Source organism: Brugia malayi (genome assembly GCF_000002995.4).
Source record: "Brugia malayi strain FR3 genome assembly, contig: Bm_v4_Chr4_scaffold_001, whole genome shotgun sequence".
In the NCBI taxonomy this organism is placed as follows: Eukaryota; Metazoa; Nematoda; class Chromadorea; order Rhabditida; family Onchocercidae; genus Brugia; species Brugia malayi.
Window position 1 is genome coordinate 7,131,514 of NW_025062478.1, and position 19,923 is coordinate 7,151,436.

At 31.6% G+C, this 19,923-nt stretch overlaps 3 protein-coding genes across 3 annotated transcripts; 1 reads left to right on the forward strand and 2 right to left on the reverse strand.

Moving 5' to 3' along the window:
* Nucleotides 1-718: 718 nt before the first annotated feature.
* Bm14205 (Uncharacterized protein) lies at nucleotides 719-1,868 on the reverse strand (the record flags this gene model as incomplete). Its single annotated transcript, XM_001901709.2, has 4 exons — nucleotides 719-728; nucleotides 874-942; nucleotides 1,520-1,657; nucleotides 1,813-1,868. The coding sequence occupies 4 exons, from the start codon at nucleotides 1,866-1,868 to the stop codon at nucleotides 719-721; spliced, it is 273 nt and encodes a 90-aa protein (XP_001901744.2).
* A 6,140-nt stretch (nucleotides 1,869-8,008) lies between these two features.
* Nucleotides 8,009-10,167, reverse strand: Bma-krr-1 (Uncharacterized protein; the record flags this gene model as incomplete). Its single annotated transcript, XM_001901708.2, has 7 exons — nucleotides 8,009-8,161; nucleotides 8,292-8,378; nucleotides 8,560-8,664; nucleotides 8,759-8,914; nucleotides 9,219-9,464; nucleotides 9,585-9,711; nucleotides 9,989-10,167. 7 exons carry the CDS (start codon nucleotides 10,165-10,167, stop codon nucleotides 8,009-8,011), a joined length of 1,053 nt encoding a protein of 350 aa, XP_001901743.1.
* Nucleotides 10,168-10,540: 373 nt separating this feature from the next.
* On the forward strand, nucleotides 10,541-19,777 carry Bma-rbm-25 (Uncharacterized protein; the record flags this gene model as incomplete). Its single annotated transcript, XM_043081977.1, has 17 exons — nucleotides 10,541-10,613; nucleotides 11,727-11,818; nucleotides 11,928-12,014; nucleotides 12,246-12,401; nucleotides 12,665-12,857; nucleotides 13,060-13,109; nucleotides 13,244-13,288; nucleotides 16,814-16,932; nucleotides 17,254-17,382; nucleotides 17,457-17,514; nucleotides 17,642-17,835; nucleotides 18,099-18,270; nucleotides 18,350-18,548; nucleotides 18,763-18,989; nucleotides 19,087-19,227; nucleotides 19,326-19,454; nucleotides 19,679-19,777. The coding sequence occupies 17 exons, from the start codon at nucleotides 10,541-10,543 to the stop codon at nucleotides 19,775-19,777; spliced, it is 2,163 nt and encodes a 720-aa protein (XP_042937911.1).
* Nucleotides 19,778-19,923: the final 146 nt, after the last annotated feature.

A 19,923-nucleotide genomic window follows, 5' to 3' on the forward strand; every position in this document is an offset into this window, starting at 1 on the left:
CCCCCATTGTAATTGGTACTATCGAATCTTGATCGAATATGTCTGCAATGAACTTTTCATATGAGATTAGGTCGGTAAATTTCACTAAAGATAAGTTTCCGTAAGCATTATGAATTCATTTTCCAGAATTTTCGTATTTTATTAGTTATTTATGTAGTGGTAAATTGCAGGTAAATTGCATGTAAAACAATATGGTTTATAAAGCATATAGTGAAAATGTGAATCATTAGGCTAAAACTGTAGAGAATTTTCAAAAATTTTGAAAAGTTTTAGATGTTAAACGTAGGAAGGAGAATCCATGTAGGTATGAAAATAAGTCAGTAATTTAAAAATAGGATTGAATGTACTGGGTATAACGAGAAGGATGCATTTTCTTTTCTGGACTTTTCTAAATAACAGTTGTAATAGAAAGTGCTGCTACATTTGCTGTCGAATTTCAGCAACAGATATATCGATTGATGGACACATAAAATAACTGATAACTTCTTAAGAAGCTTTTTGATAAGGTCTGTTCATTTCCACTCCAACTCATTATCTATTCCTCTCCCATGTATGCTTAACAGGTGGCAATTTTAACAAAATACATTTTGCAATAGAATGACATGACCTTTATTTTTACCATCAAATCAGAATGCTATCGATAATCACTAAACGGTTTGATAATGGTGATAAAAAGATCGGCTTGTATTTGAGCCATTCCAAACATTTTATTTTAATTTCAGCCAAATCTGAAATTATTTCTTCTTGTGTATTACATATCCTAAAATTCTTTGAATCAATTCTACATTCATGTCACATTTTTTACTTTGTATGCTGTAAAAAAATTTTTTGAGATTTTTACAGTTTAAATTTTCATCAAAGTTGCTAGCATACCTAAGTCGTTCTGCTTCGTTCAGTGATGCAACAACTCGATCAGCAAGTGGTGAAAGTTTGTTTTCTTCTCTGTAAATTCACTTCCGTCAAGAAATCAATTCAAGAAGTGTCCATTTTAAATTTCAAATTATATTGATCACTCGGGTAATAATGGTAGTTTCATTGCTATCAAGTTTGCAGTTTATTGTGTTAGACATACGATTTCACTTATTTCTCAGACTGTAGGCTTATTTATATAACCAAACTGCGGAATTCTTTCCGATCAGAATTTCTTCCTCCTACTTGTACAGCAAAATTATTTGATGTTCATCACTAAACCATTCATTTTCATCTAATATTCATGTTCATCTATTGAGAAGCTTCAAAAAGCTAGACAAAATTTTTCCCGGAAGGATATGATAATTCTCAGATGGCAGATTGTTCAGTTATTCTGCACTAGCATCCATAAGACCGATCACTGCTAGAAAGTTCGCTTCTCTTTATAGCTTCTTCAAATTAAAGTTCAAGGCGTTTTGCTTTTATTATTTTATTTTAATTCATATCTCTCATAATATACAGTTTATATTTGCATTCGAGTCAGCATTCTAGCAATGTTATGAGCATGACATCTGATATTTAGATGACAGACCAAATAGATTCAACTAACTGCGGTAGGATGATTTTATTGAACAGCTCAGAGTCATCTGATCGTTTCCCGTAGCGCAACCTCAGAGCACCGTTGATAGCCGATGCAACTTTTTTGAGATCATTATTTGATCGTCTGGCGCGATCCGTTTGCACATTGCTTCAGTTTTAAATTTTTTGTCAAAAAAAGATGGTTCTGAGATAGCTTGAAAATTATGAAATTCCGGTTTTGAATAGATTTCAAGCAGGTATGGATTTTATAACTTATTCAAAAATTCAAGTGGTTCACTTCAATAATTAACGAAAAATTCTTACCTGACGAGAAGTACAAGTAAAAGCAATGTGCCAGCAAATAAATAAACTTTTGTCATTGTATAGTAAATTTCAGATTATTTGCTTCACAGTTATTGCAGCGCTGAAGAAGAAAAATTCAATCGTCTTCTGAAGGTTTATGAATTGAAACAAATACCGCATCTTCTTGATTATCACAACTGATACAAATCAGTGAATTAAAAAAAATTTCATGTTTAGCATAGAATAAATTCAGTATGAAGTTTTTTCAAACAGTTTTAGTTGCTGTGTATTGCGCAAAAAAAAAAAAAATTTTAGCGCAGATTAGATTTCCATGAAACTCATTTGTAAAGCTGTCAAATACTGCTGCTCTACTCATATATTTTTAATTTTCTTAGTAATGAATAAAAAATTAGTGGAAAAATTATCGTCACAAAATTAATATATGAGTAGGTGAAAAGATAACAAACAACACAGGGGAAGTATTCCCGTTGTCCTATGAATAGGTGACTTTTTTAACATAAACATTTTGATGCTAAAGTGGAGAAGCACTATTCATTTGGTAGTTATTTATTTCTCTAGATTTTAAATTATTAATTAGTTTCCATTGGTTAAGCAACGAAGTTCACCTTAGTTTTGCAAAATTTTCACTAAAATGTTTTAATTTCTAAAGTAGTTTTGTAGTGTTTTCAATAGAACATATGAGAAAAAAAAGTAGATTAAAACTCCTTCAGTAATCTTCCAGCTCACTTCATTTTATTTCAAGTTATTAACATGAAAGTAAAAAGGAAAAATATAAGATATGCTTATATGTTGCAGACTGCATCGCATCTTGCATCTTGCAAAATGAGTTAACAATGCTTCTCGTTCCATCGTTTGATTTCGGACTGTATGTTTCAGAGCATAGATTCATCTATAATACGAGAATTGTGATATCTATTTTTCACTTAATCTCTAATAATATCTTAGATAATCAAACCGAACGATGATAACAAGTGGAACTGAGTACATTATCACTTCTACTTAAATATAACTGTTCTCAAACAACTTGCTAACTTCGAACAGATTATTTCAATCAATGAATTGAATTTTGCTTTTCTTCAGAAAAAATAAGCAAGTCACTTGACGAATCATTTTCACTGTAATTCGTAGAATTAAATTAGTACCAGAAATATTTGCAACAAAATATAAATTTATTGCAAAAATTTATTGAAATTCAGAAAGAAGTCTAGTGAATTTACACAAATTTCATGCAAAATTTTTCAATTTTAATTTTCTAAAATCGAACATTTAAATGAAATAAAGGAATGGTAATCAAAGCATATATATATAGTCTATGTCATTTGTCACCACTGCTTTGCTGACATTTCAAGAAACAATACATAAAAATTGAAGAATTGGTATCAGTGAGCACTTAGTTCATTTAAGGAGGGATACCCATGTATGTCATTATTCAGACTCATCATTTCATTTATCTAATGCAAATGACTTTTTATTCTTTATTTAAAACTTATTCAATTCGAATATCCGAACATATCATTTACTCAATCCTTTCCTTATGCAACGACCATGTTTTGCTCTTATTGTTGTTAAATATTCTAAAGTTAAGAGGTGAAAATGCAACAGTAATAGTTAATTATATCAGTTGATATTTGAGAATGACTGGTGACTGGAGAAATACGAACCGAACAACAAGTAAAGGTAAGAATAGCCCAACCAGTTTAAACTTCACTTTTGAATCGTGCGCTATTTTAAAAAACTTGGAAACCTCATTCTTATCAATAATTTTTTGAATTAAGAAAAATAAATTACAGTGAAGGAGAAAATGACATAAAAAAAAATACTCGCCAGTTGTTTTCATATTTTGTAAAAAATTCTGTTTTTGTTTAATGGCAAGAATATTTTTCAAATCTTTTTAGCCATTAAATTTACTTTGATTATTTAATGTCAAATATTAAGTAAAGTGAGGTAAAGAAAGTCAAATATGATGTAAAATGAATTAAGAAGTAAGTATTTGCAATGATAATCTAAGGTAACAGAAATACCAATATGTAAACTTAGTTAAGCACTGATATACAAAATTAAATGTGGTTGGTTCGAGAATTTCACATAAAACTTTTCCCGACTTTGATTTCATTAAATTTCCTGATAAAGTGAAAAAAGGGTGAAAACATTGAACTTTCATTCCTCGCCACTTCAATAAAATCGCTTGATACTTTTAAAATAAAAGGCTTCCTGTCATTTTAAAGTAGACCTTGTAACCGCTCATTGGATTTCAAAAGGGTATATTTTCTGTTCAACGTATAATTTTATATACCTCATAATTTTAAATTAGAAACTTTGATGTGTATTGAAAGGTACAAGTTTATTTGAATGTAAAGAAATATACATCTACATAGCATTTATGCACTTTCTAGATTATTCATCAGTATTAAAAACACAAAATACCACTACTTGGTACGCGAAAGTAAATCTTAACAGGAAAAGGTCATTCTTCGAGAAAAAATTTGTAAATTTGAAAAAAGAAATATCAAAATCATTTTACTTCACCAGTTTTTCTAATTTTTTATTTGTAAAATCCAATTTTCGATTGACAAAAAAGTTTCTCTGCTGATTGTCAAAATTACTTAGGTGAGATGATATTTGAAAGAATGATATGTTATCAAAGGGCTAGCAAAAAAATCCTAGAAGTTAATATTTGAAAACAGATTAAATGATAAATAGTTCTTTGATCCTTTGCTGATAAAATTATATATAAAATTAGCTAATTCACTCTTCAGAGGAAAAAGAAGTTAAGAGAAAAATTTTCCATCCTGCATTAATTATAGTTTGTTTTAAAAGACCTCAATTTCCATTGTTGAATAGCTCTCAAACTGATTAGCAAATTTATAATTGATAAAATTGTACCATAAAAAAATATTACAATTTACCTTTTCATATAAAAGTTTCGTGATTTTCATGATGTTAAGAGGAAAGAAATATACATAAGATCAGAAACAAAGGAAATGGATGAAAGCTTGTAACAAAAAATCAAAACACAAAAACAAAATGGAATGATTAATATTATAAATAAAATGGAATGATTAATATTAATTTGATAAACGCTGAAAAAAATTTTAAAGCATCATAAAAAAGAGAATGATTAATATTGAATTTAATGATAAACGCTGAAAAATTTTAAAGCATCATAAAAAATATTGGCAAATTTAAAATATTTTTCTGTGGAAGTATTAAATATTTGCTCTAATTTTGATGGTTTTAATCTGAAATTTAGGAATTTGAAACCTGCGTGTGCTATCTTAAAATCTTCAACTTCAAAAGGAAAATTGTTTATTCCCACTTCTCGTATTGAATGTACTTTCAATTTTTATTTCCCCTAATCATTGAATTTTCTCCTTCAAATTAAAAAATATTTTAAAGATTGCCGATACTCAAGAAGTACATGAAGGAATTGATGAGAATACATTATTAAATTTATTCGATAGAGTAGCACTGACGGAAACTTATACACTACGAAGGTATTTTTGGAAGATCAATTTGGATAAGTAGTAATCGGTTTTGAGAGTAGAGGGAGTATAAGATAGTGACAGCTATGAGAATTGAAATAAACACGTCGCAGAGACACCTGCCTTCAAAGATACATTTCCGCCACTTTTATGAATCAGAATATTTCAAACAATGAATAGCAACAAATGTGTTGATAATAATGTTGTTTGACATATATGCTTGCGTTTGTGTAAGTTACCGCCTGGAGTTGTGTTAAGTTAAACAATCTAGTTGACGTATCACGTCATGTAGAACATAATACTATCACATAATAATACCATTGTCAGGATCCAAACGGTGGTACCACAGATTGATTTGAAATGAAAATGTAAAAAAAAAAGGCACAAAAAAAATTCCAGAATCATGATTAAACACTTAGAATAAAGAACTCCTAAATAAGAATTACCATCAATGACAAGGACAGGATTATAATGAGCTTGACAAGTTCTAAAATTTGTTGCGAAATTGGCCTTTCGCATCATTAAGAATTTTTTGTAAATTATTGCTCATTAGGAAAAAATAAAATATATTAACACTCACTTTCAGTCTCCAGCTCTTACCTGATGTAAACACTCATTCGAAATATTTAGCTAATCAGCACTTTGTAAGAGAATCACAGCGCAATAAATCAGACAGCCAAATGAATGAGTATGTATCATTTGTGGGAAATGCATTATTTAACATAATGATTTGTTGGAAAATTTTCTTTGAAAATGAGTTCGCAAGGCACTTGAATTTCGCATGAGATTCTAAAAGATGGACATATTCCAGAGGTTAAATAAAATGCTCGAAGAATGAAATGGAGTAGGGTCTAATAAAATAAAGATGGAAATGACTAAAGAGAGCAATAAATTAAAAGTCTAAGTAATTTTAATACAGAAAAATTCACAAGGTGGAAGAATCATAAACTTTCCGGAATTTCTATTTACTTTTGAAATAAGAAATCTTAGAGTTTTATTTTTTTGAAATAGAAAACGATTATGTGTGCAAAGGTTAGAGTAAATAAAAATTGTAACCATAAAGAAATGCAAAACATTGAGAAATGTAAGGAAAGAATTTAATTTAGATGAATTCAACGAAAATTTATTGAAAAATCTAAACGAATTCAATATAAAATTAAATGAAGTCTGAAATGTAAAAGCATCGTTCTCATAAAATCCTAAATCCTACAATACTAAGGAAAATAAAGTTCCCTTCTATCGTGTTATCATAAACCAAACCAAAAATTGATCAGTATGAGATTGTTCGATCCTCACTTCCTATATCACAGTTAATCACCAGATACTACCCTTTATTTCAGTCTTAATTTGTTAGCATTATGTTAATGTTTTTTGTTGGGTAATGTTTCTTTCTATTATTAATTAAAGGGATAGGGCAATTGCTGGTTTCGGGAGTGTCAATCCTTTACAGTTCTTTGTTTCAAAGTTTCTTTTTCCAATAATGTGACATAGACTTCTCGCTATTTGCAGCAATATTTTCATTGTAAATCCAGTTTATTCTCTCAAATAAATATTCCTGTAATTTGCGAAGGTTCTCAGAAATGCGAATAATTCTCCTCGAAGCAATTACTCTTCGAAGCGAAAACGAAGGAAAGAAAAAGTTCTTTTTCCTGTTTTGCATGAGCCCAATTCAGACTAAAACTGAAATAAGTTTTTTGAAAACCAGGAACTGCTCCATCTTACAGACTCATACCTTTACGGTGAAAAAAGTTCAGTGGAGACCTACGAGGATATCCCATTCTAATCATACAACTCTTATTTAGAATATCATGCGAAATGACTAAATTTTCGAAATCTAAACTATAAGGGCTGCCAGAAAACTTGATAAACAAGTGGAAAAATGAATTAGACTTTAAAACTGTCAGGCATCTTCTCCAGATTAAAAACGCGTACCAATTTTTAATCTGGAGAAGTTACTGGATACTTGGTTAACTAACAATATCAGTCACAAAAACATTAGTCCATTCACGAAATAAGAAAATATTAGCATAGATCAATACTGCCAGAAGAAGCGTGAGTAAAATCACATTAATTTTACTTCTGCTGCTTCCCATGCCACCGCAAAACATGTCTGACCAACTAAAAGTGAGAAACGTGATCTTGGTCAATTAAAAATCAAAATAGCAAATTTGTGGCATGTTTAAAACTTTAAGAAACTGAATTATTGAATTCTGAACAACGCAATAATTTCTTCAACACAGAAACATACCAAGCAGGACCAGAAAGAAAGTTTAAAACTGAAGCTAGCGTTAATTTCTTGAAATAGCAAAATAAAATGAAAAAGATCAATGAGAAACTGTCATGCGACTATCCTCTAAGCAAGAGCCAATAGGCACTTACGAATGCATTTTTTAATTCTAGTAATCCACACGATACATTTCAGATATTTTGCAATAGCTGTTGGCATCATTTCTTTCATGTTTATGTTAAAAGTAAGGAGGACAGTACAAGCGTATCAAATATTTTAAGCGAACAAAATTATAAGAAAAGCTATTACTTTATGAAGAAAAGATATCTGAATAAGTCACAAATTCCGGAGGATGGCAGACATACAGGTAATGGTAGCCATTAGACTAAAACAGAGATATTATCTATGCGTTAAAAGGAAAACTGGATATATACTTCAATAAATAAAAACTCTCAAGATGGTAAACAAATTCATCAATAGGTATTCATTATTCTTTTGCCTTTCTAACTTTTTTCTTCAAATTTTCAATATCAATAGGAACTTCATTAGCTCGTTTATAGCTATTCTTAGGTCTTGTTTTCCCATCTGGAGGCATATATTCTGATGCGCGCTGCTTCTTACGTTCAGCTGTCTTTTCCATCTAAAACAGCCAAAATAGAATTGCACGTTGTGCAATTTGCAAATAATGCAATGCTACTGCAAATAATGCAATGCTACTATGAATTTTAAAAATGAAAAGAAAAACCTCCAAAAACCAACTTAAAGATTACCTGTTTTGTGCGTTTCTCGTTACGCTTTTCCATTTGCCTTGTCTTCTCACTTAAGAAATATTCTCCACTTTCAAGCTGCTTATCAATCTAAAGCTCAATTTCAAATAAAGTTAGCAGTGAAAAAAACTGTCCACAATCAGTTCTCCTTCAAAACACTAATTATGATTAAAATTGTGTACTAAAATAAACTGAGAATATTATTTTTATCTTAAACTAGCAAAGAAATGAATATCTACTATTACTTTACTAAATAATATAACAAAACTACTTTGCTCATAACAGGTGGAGGAGGAAATGGGGTGTATTCAGCTTTTTTCTTCCACCGCGCAGCTTTTTTTTTCTTTGCTTGATTTGTTGATTGAGAAGGTTGTACCTGTAGATAAATTTCTTTATTATTAAAAAAAATTACGCAAAATTATGCCACATTTTATAATACAAGAAACAATTAAACACTCGAAAATTTATACCTTCTTTTTGAATTTCGGTAAAAAGCGATCCCAATTTTCATTCTTCAAATTTTCATCTTTCATTAATTCACGTTTAATCATCAATGTTTTGATGTTATAGATAGGATGTATATTATTCATACAATCCTCCACTATCATTCTAACATGTTTCAATCCCTAGAAATAGTATTGATTATGCTCGGACAAAATACTTTTTTCCTTTGCGATCATAATACGGGAAAAGAAAACTTTCATCAACAGATTTGCTCAATCATTCAATACAATCTCAGCCAAGTTGTTCTTTGCAGTTTAATTTACTATTATAATTTAAGTCTTACAGCGCAGTGTCTAATTTATTTGAAACTGAACTATGCAGATGGATTCGATAATTATCGATACAAATGTTCTTGCCAAAATAAGTAATAAGCAAATTAGTCACATGCAATCAATTGCTGTAAAGTAGAAAAAATAGAAAACAAACTTCATATGGGCCAACAGCTGCCACTGTACTACCTTGAACCATAATATAGCATTTCGTAAGCAGTTCAATTGCTTTCAGTGTTGCTCCTTCATTACCGATCAGTCTTGCACGACGTTTAACAAATCGCTCCTTATTTGCTACCATCGAACTGATTTTAATAATTTCACTTGCAGTGTCATCTTGAAGGACTCGTACTGCTTGTTCATACGGTACACTCCTTGAAATCAACTTCAAGACATCACGAGCCTACAAAATCCCTGAATGTTCGAGTCCTAGATAGATCATAAATCACTAATCAATAAACAGCTAAATTACTGACAACAGATTATAATATAATGAACTAATATAATATATTATATGGAATACTTTTATTATAATATATGGGTCCCATGTTTTCCTAGTCGTCTTAACGACCACTGTTCCTTCTAGTACATCCAGATCAGCCTTCAAAAAATGTTCTTCGAATACTTTTTGTATCAGTGGCCAACATTCTCTGGAATAGAAGAAATATATCAAATATTACCAAAGAAAAATAATTCCAGCAAAAAATAACAGAATGGAATTCAAAGCCCAAAAGAAAGTGAAACAAGTTTAAAGGTACATAGCAAAACCAAGGTAATGAATTCATTTTTCAGGTACCATATCCAAACTTTCAAAAAATACATAATGAGAGATTTCTGTTGAACGAGTTAAAGGAATGGATAAACTGAGAGTATGATCCCTATATCAATTACTTATCTTTAAATTAAATTGAAACGAAACTAGCAAACCTGATATATTTCTCGCGATACTTTGGGAAAAGAATGGCAAATGAAGATTCACAAACTAGTCCATTTGGGTTATCTTCTTTCGAAAATGTCGAGATGTCCCACCATTTTGGATCTTTCCCAGCAATTAAAACTTTCGATGTTGACGCAGCATCACCCTTGGCTCCTTCCGATCCAGCCATGAGAATTCTGTAAATAGTGATAAACACTAGCCGTTCTGGAAGCTATCAGCCACAATCCATGAAAAAAAAAAGTATTTCCTGAACTACTGGAACTTAATAAAACTCTCTACAAACAAATACCTCACTAAGTTCTCAGAGACAAATACTAGGAATTAATTGCACATTGTTGCCATTTCGTTTCAAAACGCGTAGTACAGCGATTTAGCACGGTTTGTTTGCGCCATTGGGGAATCGTAGTTGCGTAGATTTTGTCGTACGGTATCGGTTTAGATAAAGTACTGTCTGTCCCAAGTCGCCTCAGTCTGTCTTCTAAATCTTTAGATTTATAATTGTCAAAGTATCGTTCAGGAATTGTATTGGTTTTATTATTGCGATGGCTGTACCACCAAGATTTCCTGGTATGATTCCAGCTTATGGTGTTCAAATTCCTCAAATGACGCCGATGAGTAAGTTTTCGAAACATTTTAATTTGTTTTGGGAGTATCTCCCTTGTTAGTGGAAGCATTAGTCATATCTGCTGCCACCTTTGATATGGTTTGTGATGCTGATTGCTTGATCGTACAAACTGCGAAGAAAATTGATGTCTTTAATCATTTTGGAAATGATCAATATTTATTTACTTGTGCGTTTAAGTTATCCTTTAGAGATTCTATTTTACAAGTTCCTAGCATCATCAAGCTTTTTATTAGCTACTGTGGTCATTACTGTGAATCAGTCAGTTTTTCCGAGCATAACTCTTTCTGCTTTTCTACTCGGAAGCAATGCATTTCGTAAATGAATTGACATTTGTGGGGATTGCCGTTTTCCTCGACTGTAGTTTTGTATTTTTTGTTCTTATCGTCGTAACAAAAATATAATATAACAAGCCTTATTTTTTTAAAATTTCCTTCTCTCGTGCTGGATGGTTGTTTGTAGTTATAAACTATTACTCCTGTTTTGGATCTTGATCCTTGTGGTTAAAATTTCTTGTTCGATTCCTTTTTGCATTCCATCTGTCTTTTGAATGACTTTCTCAGTGCTTGATGTGGAACATGACCAGCAAATTTTAAAGGCTTTTCTAATTTTGGCAGGAATTATTGATGTCATGTGTCATTAGTGCAGCCGTCTCCTTCCGATAGTCTAGAGTTCTAGAAATCAAAAGTCAAATTTAATTTTTCAGAATTATTGAAGTATCAAAACATTCTTGTATGTATAATTATACATTAAAAACAGCAAAATTTGTTCTTTTAAATCATGCGAAAGAGATTTGTAAATTGAAATGGTAAAAAGTCTATGCATCATTTACTGAAGTTTTGCTTTTTGGCTTTTCTCTATGCATCGTCAGACGTTTTGGATGTATCACAATTGTAGAGAATGCTTATTGTGTTTTTTCTTGAAAAGATAATTTTTCATCTTTTTTTTCTTAAAAGATCTTTTATCCTGATAATAGCATAATTTAACTGATTATAACAAATAATTTTTCTCTATTTATACTGTGCATTTCTTGATTAATTAAGATGAAACATTTTCATAAGCTTGAATCAATTTATTTCATTTTTAGTCGACATGATTAATTTTAGTGCCTTTTCCGAATCCTTATTTCATGCCAAATCCTATTATGGCCGCGGCTGCTGCACAGCGGATGGCGGCGCCACCCGCACCACAACCTAAGGTATTTTATTTACAATTTTCTTGTATCCTGAAATGAGAAAAAAAAGTATAAAAAAAAAGTAAAAAAGAAAAAGTTTTTTTTGTGTAGGTTCAGTGGATTGTTATTTCAGCCTCCAGAAAAACCGCCCGTCACAACAGTGTTTGTTGGTAATATAAATGAGAAATGCGGCAATGAGCTGATACGAGCTATTTTAACGGTAGATGTTTCATAATAAGTAATAGCGTATGATTATGCATGCAAACATACAAAGAAATGAATGCTCGATAATTCATCATAAATTCTTGGCAAACTGAATGTTGTGTTTAATTTTTTTTATCCGTTCATATACTGGTAATCTTAAAAATTGTTGATATTACAAAAATCTAGTTTTTGATTCATTTAGTTTATTTTGGGATATTATGCATATTTAAATCTTGAAATTTTGGAGGAATGTGGTGCAGTTGCAACATGGAAGCGCATTCAAGGTTCCAATGGGAAATTTCAAGCATTTGGTTTTTGTGAATTTGAAAGTCCATTTGGCACTATGCGAGCTTTACGAATTTTGCATGATTATCCACTCGCTGAGAAGAAATTAGTAGTTAAAGTTAGTTTTCAATATGGAAATGAAATTTTACTTATAGAAACATGACAATGGGAGGTGGAAAAAAAACCAGATAAATCATAGGTACGTAGGTACATTTAGAGTAAAGCCCAGTGATATTGAAAAGGCATGTTATTTGGAATCGGACTAAAAAAGACAAAGGCAATTAATTGTATCGAATAAGTTTTCATGTATTCGATAATTGTGTTGCAGGTTTTTCTTTTTTTAATCATTTTACGTCAGACATTAGTAGGCACAGTTTCCAGATTGATGACAAAACACGAACAATGGTCAAGGATTATGTTGCAAGAAAACGCGCAGAGAAAAATTTACCACCTGAAACGTTAGCATCTGATGAAATGCCAGCAGATGAAGATAATGTTGCTGACGATGAAGAAATACGGCAGAAAATCCAAACATTAATTGAAAAGGATGCACCAGATCTAGTTCCCATAGAAGGTTACATTACTATTGGTTAGTGAAAGTCAAAGAATGCTATGATTATATTTTCATGTTTATGAAGTCAATATCATTTTTAATTTTCTAATTGTTGACTGACTTTACTTCCTTTCACAACTTTAAAATGAATTGGAATATTGCTTTGGTTCAAGAAATGCAACACTAAATTGTTTTTCAAATAATTTCATAAGTTACATTGCAGATGGTGAATTGGCAGAGAAAGCTCGGTCCCCAGCATTGGAAAAAGGAAAAGTAAGCAATTAAATCAATGGAATATGCATAAAACATTTACTTTTAATTTCTTTTCATTGATTTTCTATCAGATATATGGTTCCTTAATATTCTATCAATCGAAACTGGGTTGTTACTGAAACCCTATTCTTTAGGATCGAGCACGAGATCGAAGTATTGAAAAACGAAAGGAAAGAAAGGTAGGTAATATTATCCACTTTCAAGGAATACTTTTCTATTTTTGAATAAGCAAAGATTTGCAGTATATAATTTAAATACTGTCTGATAATGAAATCTAATAATTAAAGTAGTACACACATAGAGGTGTGTGTTTTGATAAAATCTGTATAGGCTAAACGCATATTGTCGAGATAACGAAAATACGCATTTTGGCAACGAGTAAGTTCCATATTTTCCATTTTCCTTTATTTTCTCACAGCAACTAATCTCTTTGCTCCCAAACCAAAGAACGGTGTCAAAATCTGAACATAAATCTTAAGCAAAGCTTCAACAGCAACAGTGAATGCATATCACATGTTTGAAAAATGCTATTCTGTCTGCTTGAAGAGCTCCTTGTGTGTGCGTCAATGTTTATTTTCCTTCTCGTGTTAATGTCAAAAATTTCAAATTGCAGATATATTGGAACTTGCAAATAGTTCATTTTCTGTTCAAACAGAAATTGCAAATTCTAACTAAATGTTCTCGCTTTTTTAACACTAACTAGTGGCAAATTATTCTTAATTTGTTCTGATTAAGAATGATTCTGTTTTCTATTTGTTTTCAGCATTTTAATTAACCTTTGTGTTGGTCTTCATCTGAAAATTTCTTGAAAAGTTTGTTCCCAAAATTTAATGGCATACTGTTTTGCTTAAGTCAATTCTTTTTTAGATCACAACTGATAAAAATAAAAATTTTTGTATTTCGTCTATTCTTTGAAATAAGTATGAACAAACTAATTGATTCCGAAACAAAGAAATCTTAAAGCTTGAGATGTAATCAATCTGACTGCCCTTACAAAAGTCTCAGAACTTAGTTATCGATTTTAATCGTAAATGTGGTTATGTTGGTAGCTAATAGCATACTTAATACTACAAGTTTCGGTTCTTTTTTGACGGAAACGACGTTATGCTGACGTATTGCATAATGTTGCTCTGAGATTGATTCTTAAAGTATGCAAATTATGGGTTATGGTGGGAAAGTAGACGTGTTAATAGACAACGACTGCATTCATTGAACAGAAAGAATTTCAGTGAATCATCGTTTCCGGGAAATTTAAAATTTCCTGTGCTATTAATGCCAACGGCATTTGTACTTTGAGTTAAGTAACTCAATTATAAAAAGATGACCAATTATTATTAATTTTCGCTGACTCTCAATGAGATTCAAAACATTTTTCGTTTAGATTCTTACTGTAAATTTAAATATTTAATTCTGCTTTTTTATGAGATCATTCCTATTTTTTAGATTATGTTTTAATTTTGAGCAGTTCAGCTTGTGCTATATTTAATAAGTTCTGAAAGTTTATTTCTAACTTTCGAATAATCAATTTCGCTGCCAAGTGTCGGAATTTATCATTTATCATATATTCAGATAAGATGCAAAATTAGGTGCTTCACTTCCTTTTTTGTAGCTTTTAAAATTTGGTTTACCATTTTAGGCAATAGTCCTTTCTTCATTACAGATCTTCCTGCTTAACCCATTGGATTATCTGAAATGATATCTTCCTGAAAGCCTTGAGTGCTGGCGTCAGTTTTCAAATTTTTTTACTCTGTGACAGATGGCAAAGTACATCGGTGAAAGTTTTTGTCATTTTTTGGTTTAATCGATTAGCTTCTAAATCCAGTCAATAGATTCAGAGTTTGAAGATTGGCATGCATGCACATTTTTGCATTGTAGTTTATTGTCGTACCTTTCTCACATTTTCAATTGTGATATTGTTTGCTTAGCATTTCCATTATAAATTGAGTAACAAAGTACATCGCAGTTGTACATGAATTTAAGGCTTCTTTATCTGTTCGCATGCTTTTCATTTTTTAACAGTGCACAACATCCTAATTTTCGCATTCTAATTTTTTTTTTCTTTTTTGGTATTGTACTGACGCTTGCATGAAATTTCTGGAGCATACCCGTATTCATGTTCTTTTTTCTTTCTTTTTTGAAATGAGAAGAAAAGAATTATAGTGATTTTGCTTATAATATTACAGATTTGTACAACTTCGCAGCAAAAAAATTGTCGCGCTGGTAAGTGTAAATGTTGCTGTTTTAAGTAACTCTATCTTGCCTGTTGAAAAAAAAATCACATTTTGATTAAGTTTAGTTATTTGTACGTTACATTAATATGTTGCATTTGCTTAAAGAGATCGATGAATTGATAGCTTTTCTAATTTAATCGTACTATTCAAATTAACATGGTCTAATTAATTTTGCCAGTATACTGAAATGTCTCTGGAAACAGTCATTTTCGAGTTGGTCTATTCTAGTGTGCAGAAGGATATCAGAATTTTAAAATTTCTGTCACCAATCTAAAATCTGTTTGCTGTGCAGATGAAAGGAAAATTGCTAGCTACACTGATAGATTTGGTTCATTCAGTTTGGCTCATGCATAGCTATTTCAGCGATATTTTCATAATTTAAAGGAAAAGAAATATTGATTGTATCTTCAGTTTGAAAAAAAGCGGAGCTTTGTAAAGAGAATGATCTAATAATACTTCCTTATTTGCTCAGTAAATATTTTTTTAGAACGGTATCAGTGTTTTTCTATTATAATGACTAGTCACTTTGGAGTGCATGATAATTCATAATAATTGTTAGATTTGTTAGTGACATTTTTCCTCTATGCTGTCCTTGCAATGATGGGTTGAATGGAATTTCTTGTTTCACTTTAACATTCTGTTAGTGTCATCACTCTTCACCGCAAACAGTAGCACCATTCAGTAGCAGTAGCACCCACAATAGTTCACTGTCAGCAGTAGTCTTCACGTCAGCAGGACCTAACGAAGAAATTTAGATGAAATTTTTATTTTGCCATTCATTCATTTATCAAAAAAGTATGAACAGTGCGGGCTTATAAATCTTTCTGTTTTCGTTCCTGGCCGACTTAAGGTAATCTGTTTTTGTTCAAAAACTGCATAGTGAAGATTTCTTTAGTTATCTCTAACCAGTTCATATAATAATAATAATAATACAACGATGGTTGCACAATAATAACATTGAATTAGATATACTTCTTACAATTGCGGGCAGAGTACTGCTTGTAAAAGAAATTTGTGATTGGCGGTTTTTAAATGTTGATCAAGAGTGAATTAGTTCCGAATCAATTTTGGATGAGCATCAACTCTACTCCTTACAGTTCGAGAAAACTTTTTTCCCGGTAAATGGTGAATAAACAATTTTTGTGTATTTTTAAGATTAATAACAACATTGTATTATTATTTGCTTGACTGATTCTCTTATGAGGAAACAACTGTAACATTTGGAAAGTGGTTATTATCTAAAAGCTTATGTTCATTCTTAGTTGTATTCGGAAAAGGTAAGTTATAGTCATTACATTGTTGCATGCATCTTTGTCTAGCCGAAGGTATTATGAAACTGAAGACATGTAGCGTAATACGGGTGCTGGACGCGCAAAGATATAAAGTTGCGGAGTAGAGTGCATATCATAAAGTAAATGAATTCATGTTTCCGTGTTTGTTGCAGAATTGATCAAAGTAATAAAATACTTTCAGGACGATGACAAATATAGCGGCCGACATCGAGCACGTTCACGTTCTCATTCAGATAGTCGAAGCAAACATAAATCTCGGAAGAGATCCCGAAGTGATAGCGAACGAAGTGATGTTAAAAAGTATATTTTCTACATTATTTTTTAATTTGAAACAATTTTTGCATTGTTTAATATAAACTTGTTTAATATCAAGCGTGGAGTATTCATATTCCTTGTTCAGCATCTGTACAATTATATCTTCGTTTTCCTTATGAAGATGTAATTTTATACAAATTTTCATATTCTTTATGGAGATATAATTTGTATTAATATAAGTATTAAGTAATAGTGAAAAATAAAAATTAGCTAGTTTTCAGTTGAGTGGAAGCCCTACATCCCTTTTTAATTTTTCGGCATTTTTTTCATTTCTTATCTAAAATTATTATGATGTAAGGAATTTAGGTCGCACTATCGTTCGTCAAGCATAAGCAGTGCATCAAGTCGAAGTAGTAGTTCGTCTTCGGATAGCAGTTTTTCGAACCGTTCCGGAAGTCATACACGGAAAGCATTCAGATCTCAATCACCCAGCAGGCATTTTTGTTTATGTTTGAGCATTGTATTTGTAGATACTGCATCATTCTTCTATGCTGACTGCCTTTTTTCAGGGACCGAGATTCAGAAGACAGTGATGAACAGAAGGAAAGAAGAGCTTTGCGTAAACAGGTTACACTTGTCTTCATATTTCAAATTAAAATTTTTCTTATCAGTCCTTATCACTAATATGCTCATCCAATCTTCTTGAAGTCACAGGAATTTCATAATTGCTCAAACGTAGAGGGAATATTTTTAGATTCGTGAAAAGGAAATAGCTTATGCTGAGAGACTGCGTAAATGGGAAGCTCGTGAAAGAAGGCAGGCGAAATTATATGAGCGGGATGAGCAACGAGAAAAACAACGTAAGCGTGACATGCAAAAAGAAGCAAAAAAATTGAAACATTTCCTAGAAGATTATGATGATGAACGCATGGATCAGAAATATTACAAGTAATTATTTTTATTTTAAGTAGGAATTTTGATTGTGTTTTTTATTTGCCTGAACCAAATGTTTGTTAGTTTACTAAAGATAAACGTTCTCCCAGTGGTATATGTCAAATGCTGCACAAAGTGAGGTTATAGTAAAAATGATAGTGCATTTATTGAGACTTCCCATTTGAATTATCCTTTTGCAATGGCATTTAAGGAAATAACATTCTCAAGCCGATAAAGGTATCTGGATCATTTTAAAACTATTTTAATCATTTATTTAGAAGTTCTTCATTATTTCAACGCCGGCGCGATTTTGAGCGTGAGCGTGAAGCAGATGCTAAAGATCGGCAACGTGAGCAGCAAGAAATTGAGGAGCTTAAGAAACAGATTTTGGCTGAAAATGCGAATGTTGAAAATCCGGATGAAGAAGCTAGGAAGCGACATGAAGAACAGGTTGCTTGATCCCTCCAAGTTTCATTGTCTGTTCATTTTTTCTTATGCAGAAAAAATCGAAATGATTAAATAAATTTAGGAAGAAGCTCTTTTGCGGAAACTACGAGCAGATTCTGGAAGTCCAAACCCACATCGTCCTTTAGGTCAGAAACCGTTGCCATCTGAACCAGAAAAAGATGAGGAGAGTGAAGAATCCGAAAGCGATTCTGAAAGTGATGGAAGTGCTGAGGAGGCTCTTAAATCGGAAAAGCTAGAAAAGCGCAGTAGCTGGAAAGCTGGTAAAAAATGCTTAATATTGGTTTCATCATTTGACATTAAATTTGTGTCTTACTGGAAATAATTTCCGTCTTAGTTTTCCTTTAAAAACAGAGTCAATGAATAAGAAAATTTTCTCAAAGATGTATAAGGTTGTCTTTTACACTACAAAGCAAAGATTTTTGATAATCGATTTAGTAAACTTACTTTACTAGATCATGTATCACAATTTTTCAGTAGCATCCGAAGACACTCCTGTTGCTAATTCACCAATAGTAAGCGTGGCATCACCTTCTGTAATGTCATCATCGCTTGCAAGTCCAGCCGTTGTGCGTACCGATGTTATTACGCCTGCACGACCGTCAACAAGTTCACATCTGAATGGAATATTCGGTTTTGAAGAAAATGATGAAGATGGAGCGTTTCGGAAAAGGAAATTGAAACCATTCGAAATAACTGAAGAGGTAACAGAAATAAAAAGATTGGAAATATAAATTTTCACTCTGTATATTTCGTTGCATATCATTTACCTTACATCTTTACTCATAAACTTATGTTTAGGATCGCATTCAAGCTATGACATCGGAAGAACGTAAACAAATGATCAAGGATTTAATAGATCGCATTCCAACTGCTAAAAATGATTTGTTTGCATTCCCAATCAATTGGAATTATGTCGACAAGTCTCTCGTTGAACAAAGAGTAAATATTATTTTGAAAGTTAAGATCTGTAAAGTTGTGAATTTCTCTAGAATACTTTTCTCTTCTGTGCAACTTGTATAGCCTGCATTCTTTTTTAGGTCAAGCCATGGGTTTCGAAAAAAATAACAGATTATATTGGTGAGGAGGAAGCTTCATTGGTTGATTTTGTTTGTGAAAAAGTGACATCGAAGACCGATCCGCAGAAAATTCTTTCTGACATCGCTATGGTAACGTTTTCAACTATATTTGACTTTCTTTAGGAAAACTTAAGCAGGATCTGTTGCTTATAACCGAAAGTTCTGTAATCATACTATTTAAGCACATGTTCTGTAATCATACTATTTAAGCACATGTTTGTCACTGTTGTATTTTACTTTACTATATTCCTTTTTCAAATGAAAGACTCCAATTATGCTTAGAGGTAGTAGTTATTTTATGCTAATTTTTACAGGTATTGGATGATGAGGCAGAAGTGTTCGTTGTGAAAATGTGGAGATTGTTGATCTATGAATCAGAAGCAAAGAAATTAGGTTTGTCAAGGAAACCATAAGGTATGCGTTCCCCTGCATTGACAGTTTTCGTCGAGTTTGATATTTATTATTGTGGTGCTTTTGTTTTTATTTTGTGCTGCATTCACTATATGTAAATGCAGTAAAACAATTTTTGGAGTTATTTCCAAATTTCTCGAGAATGCTG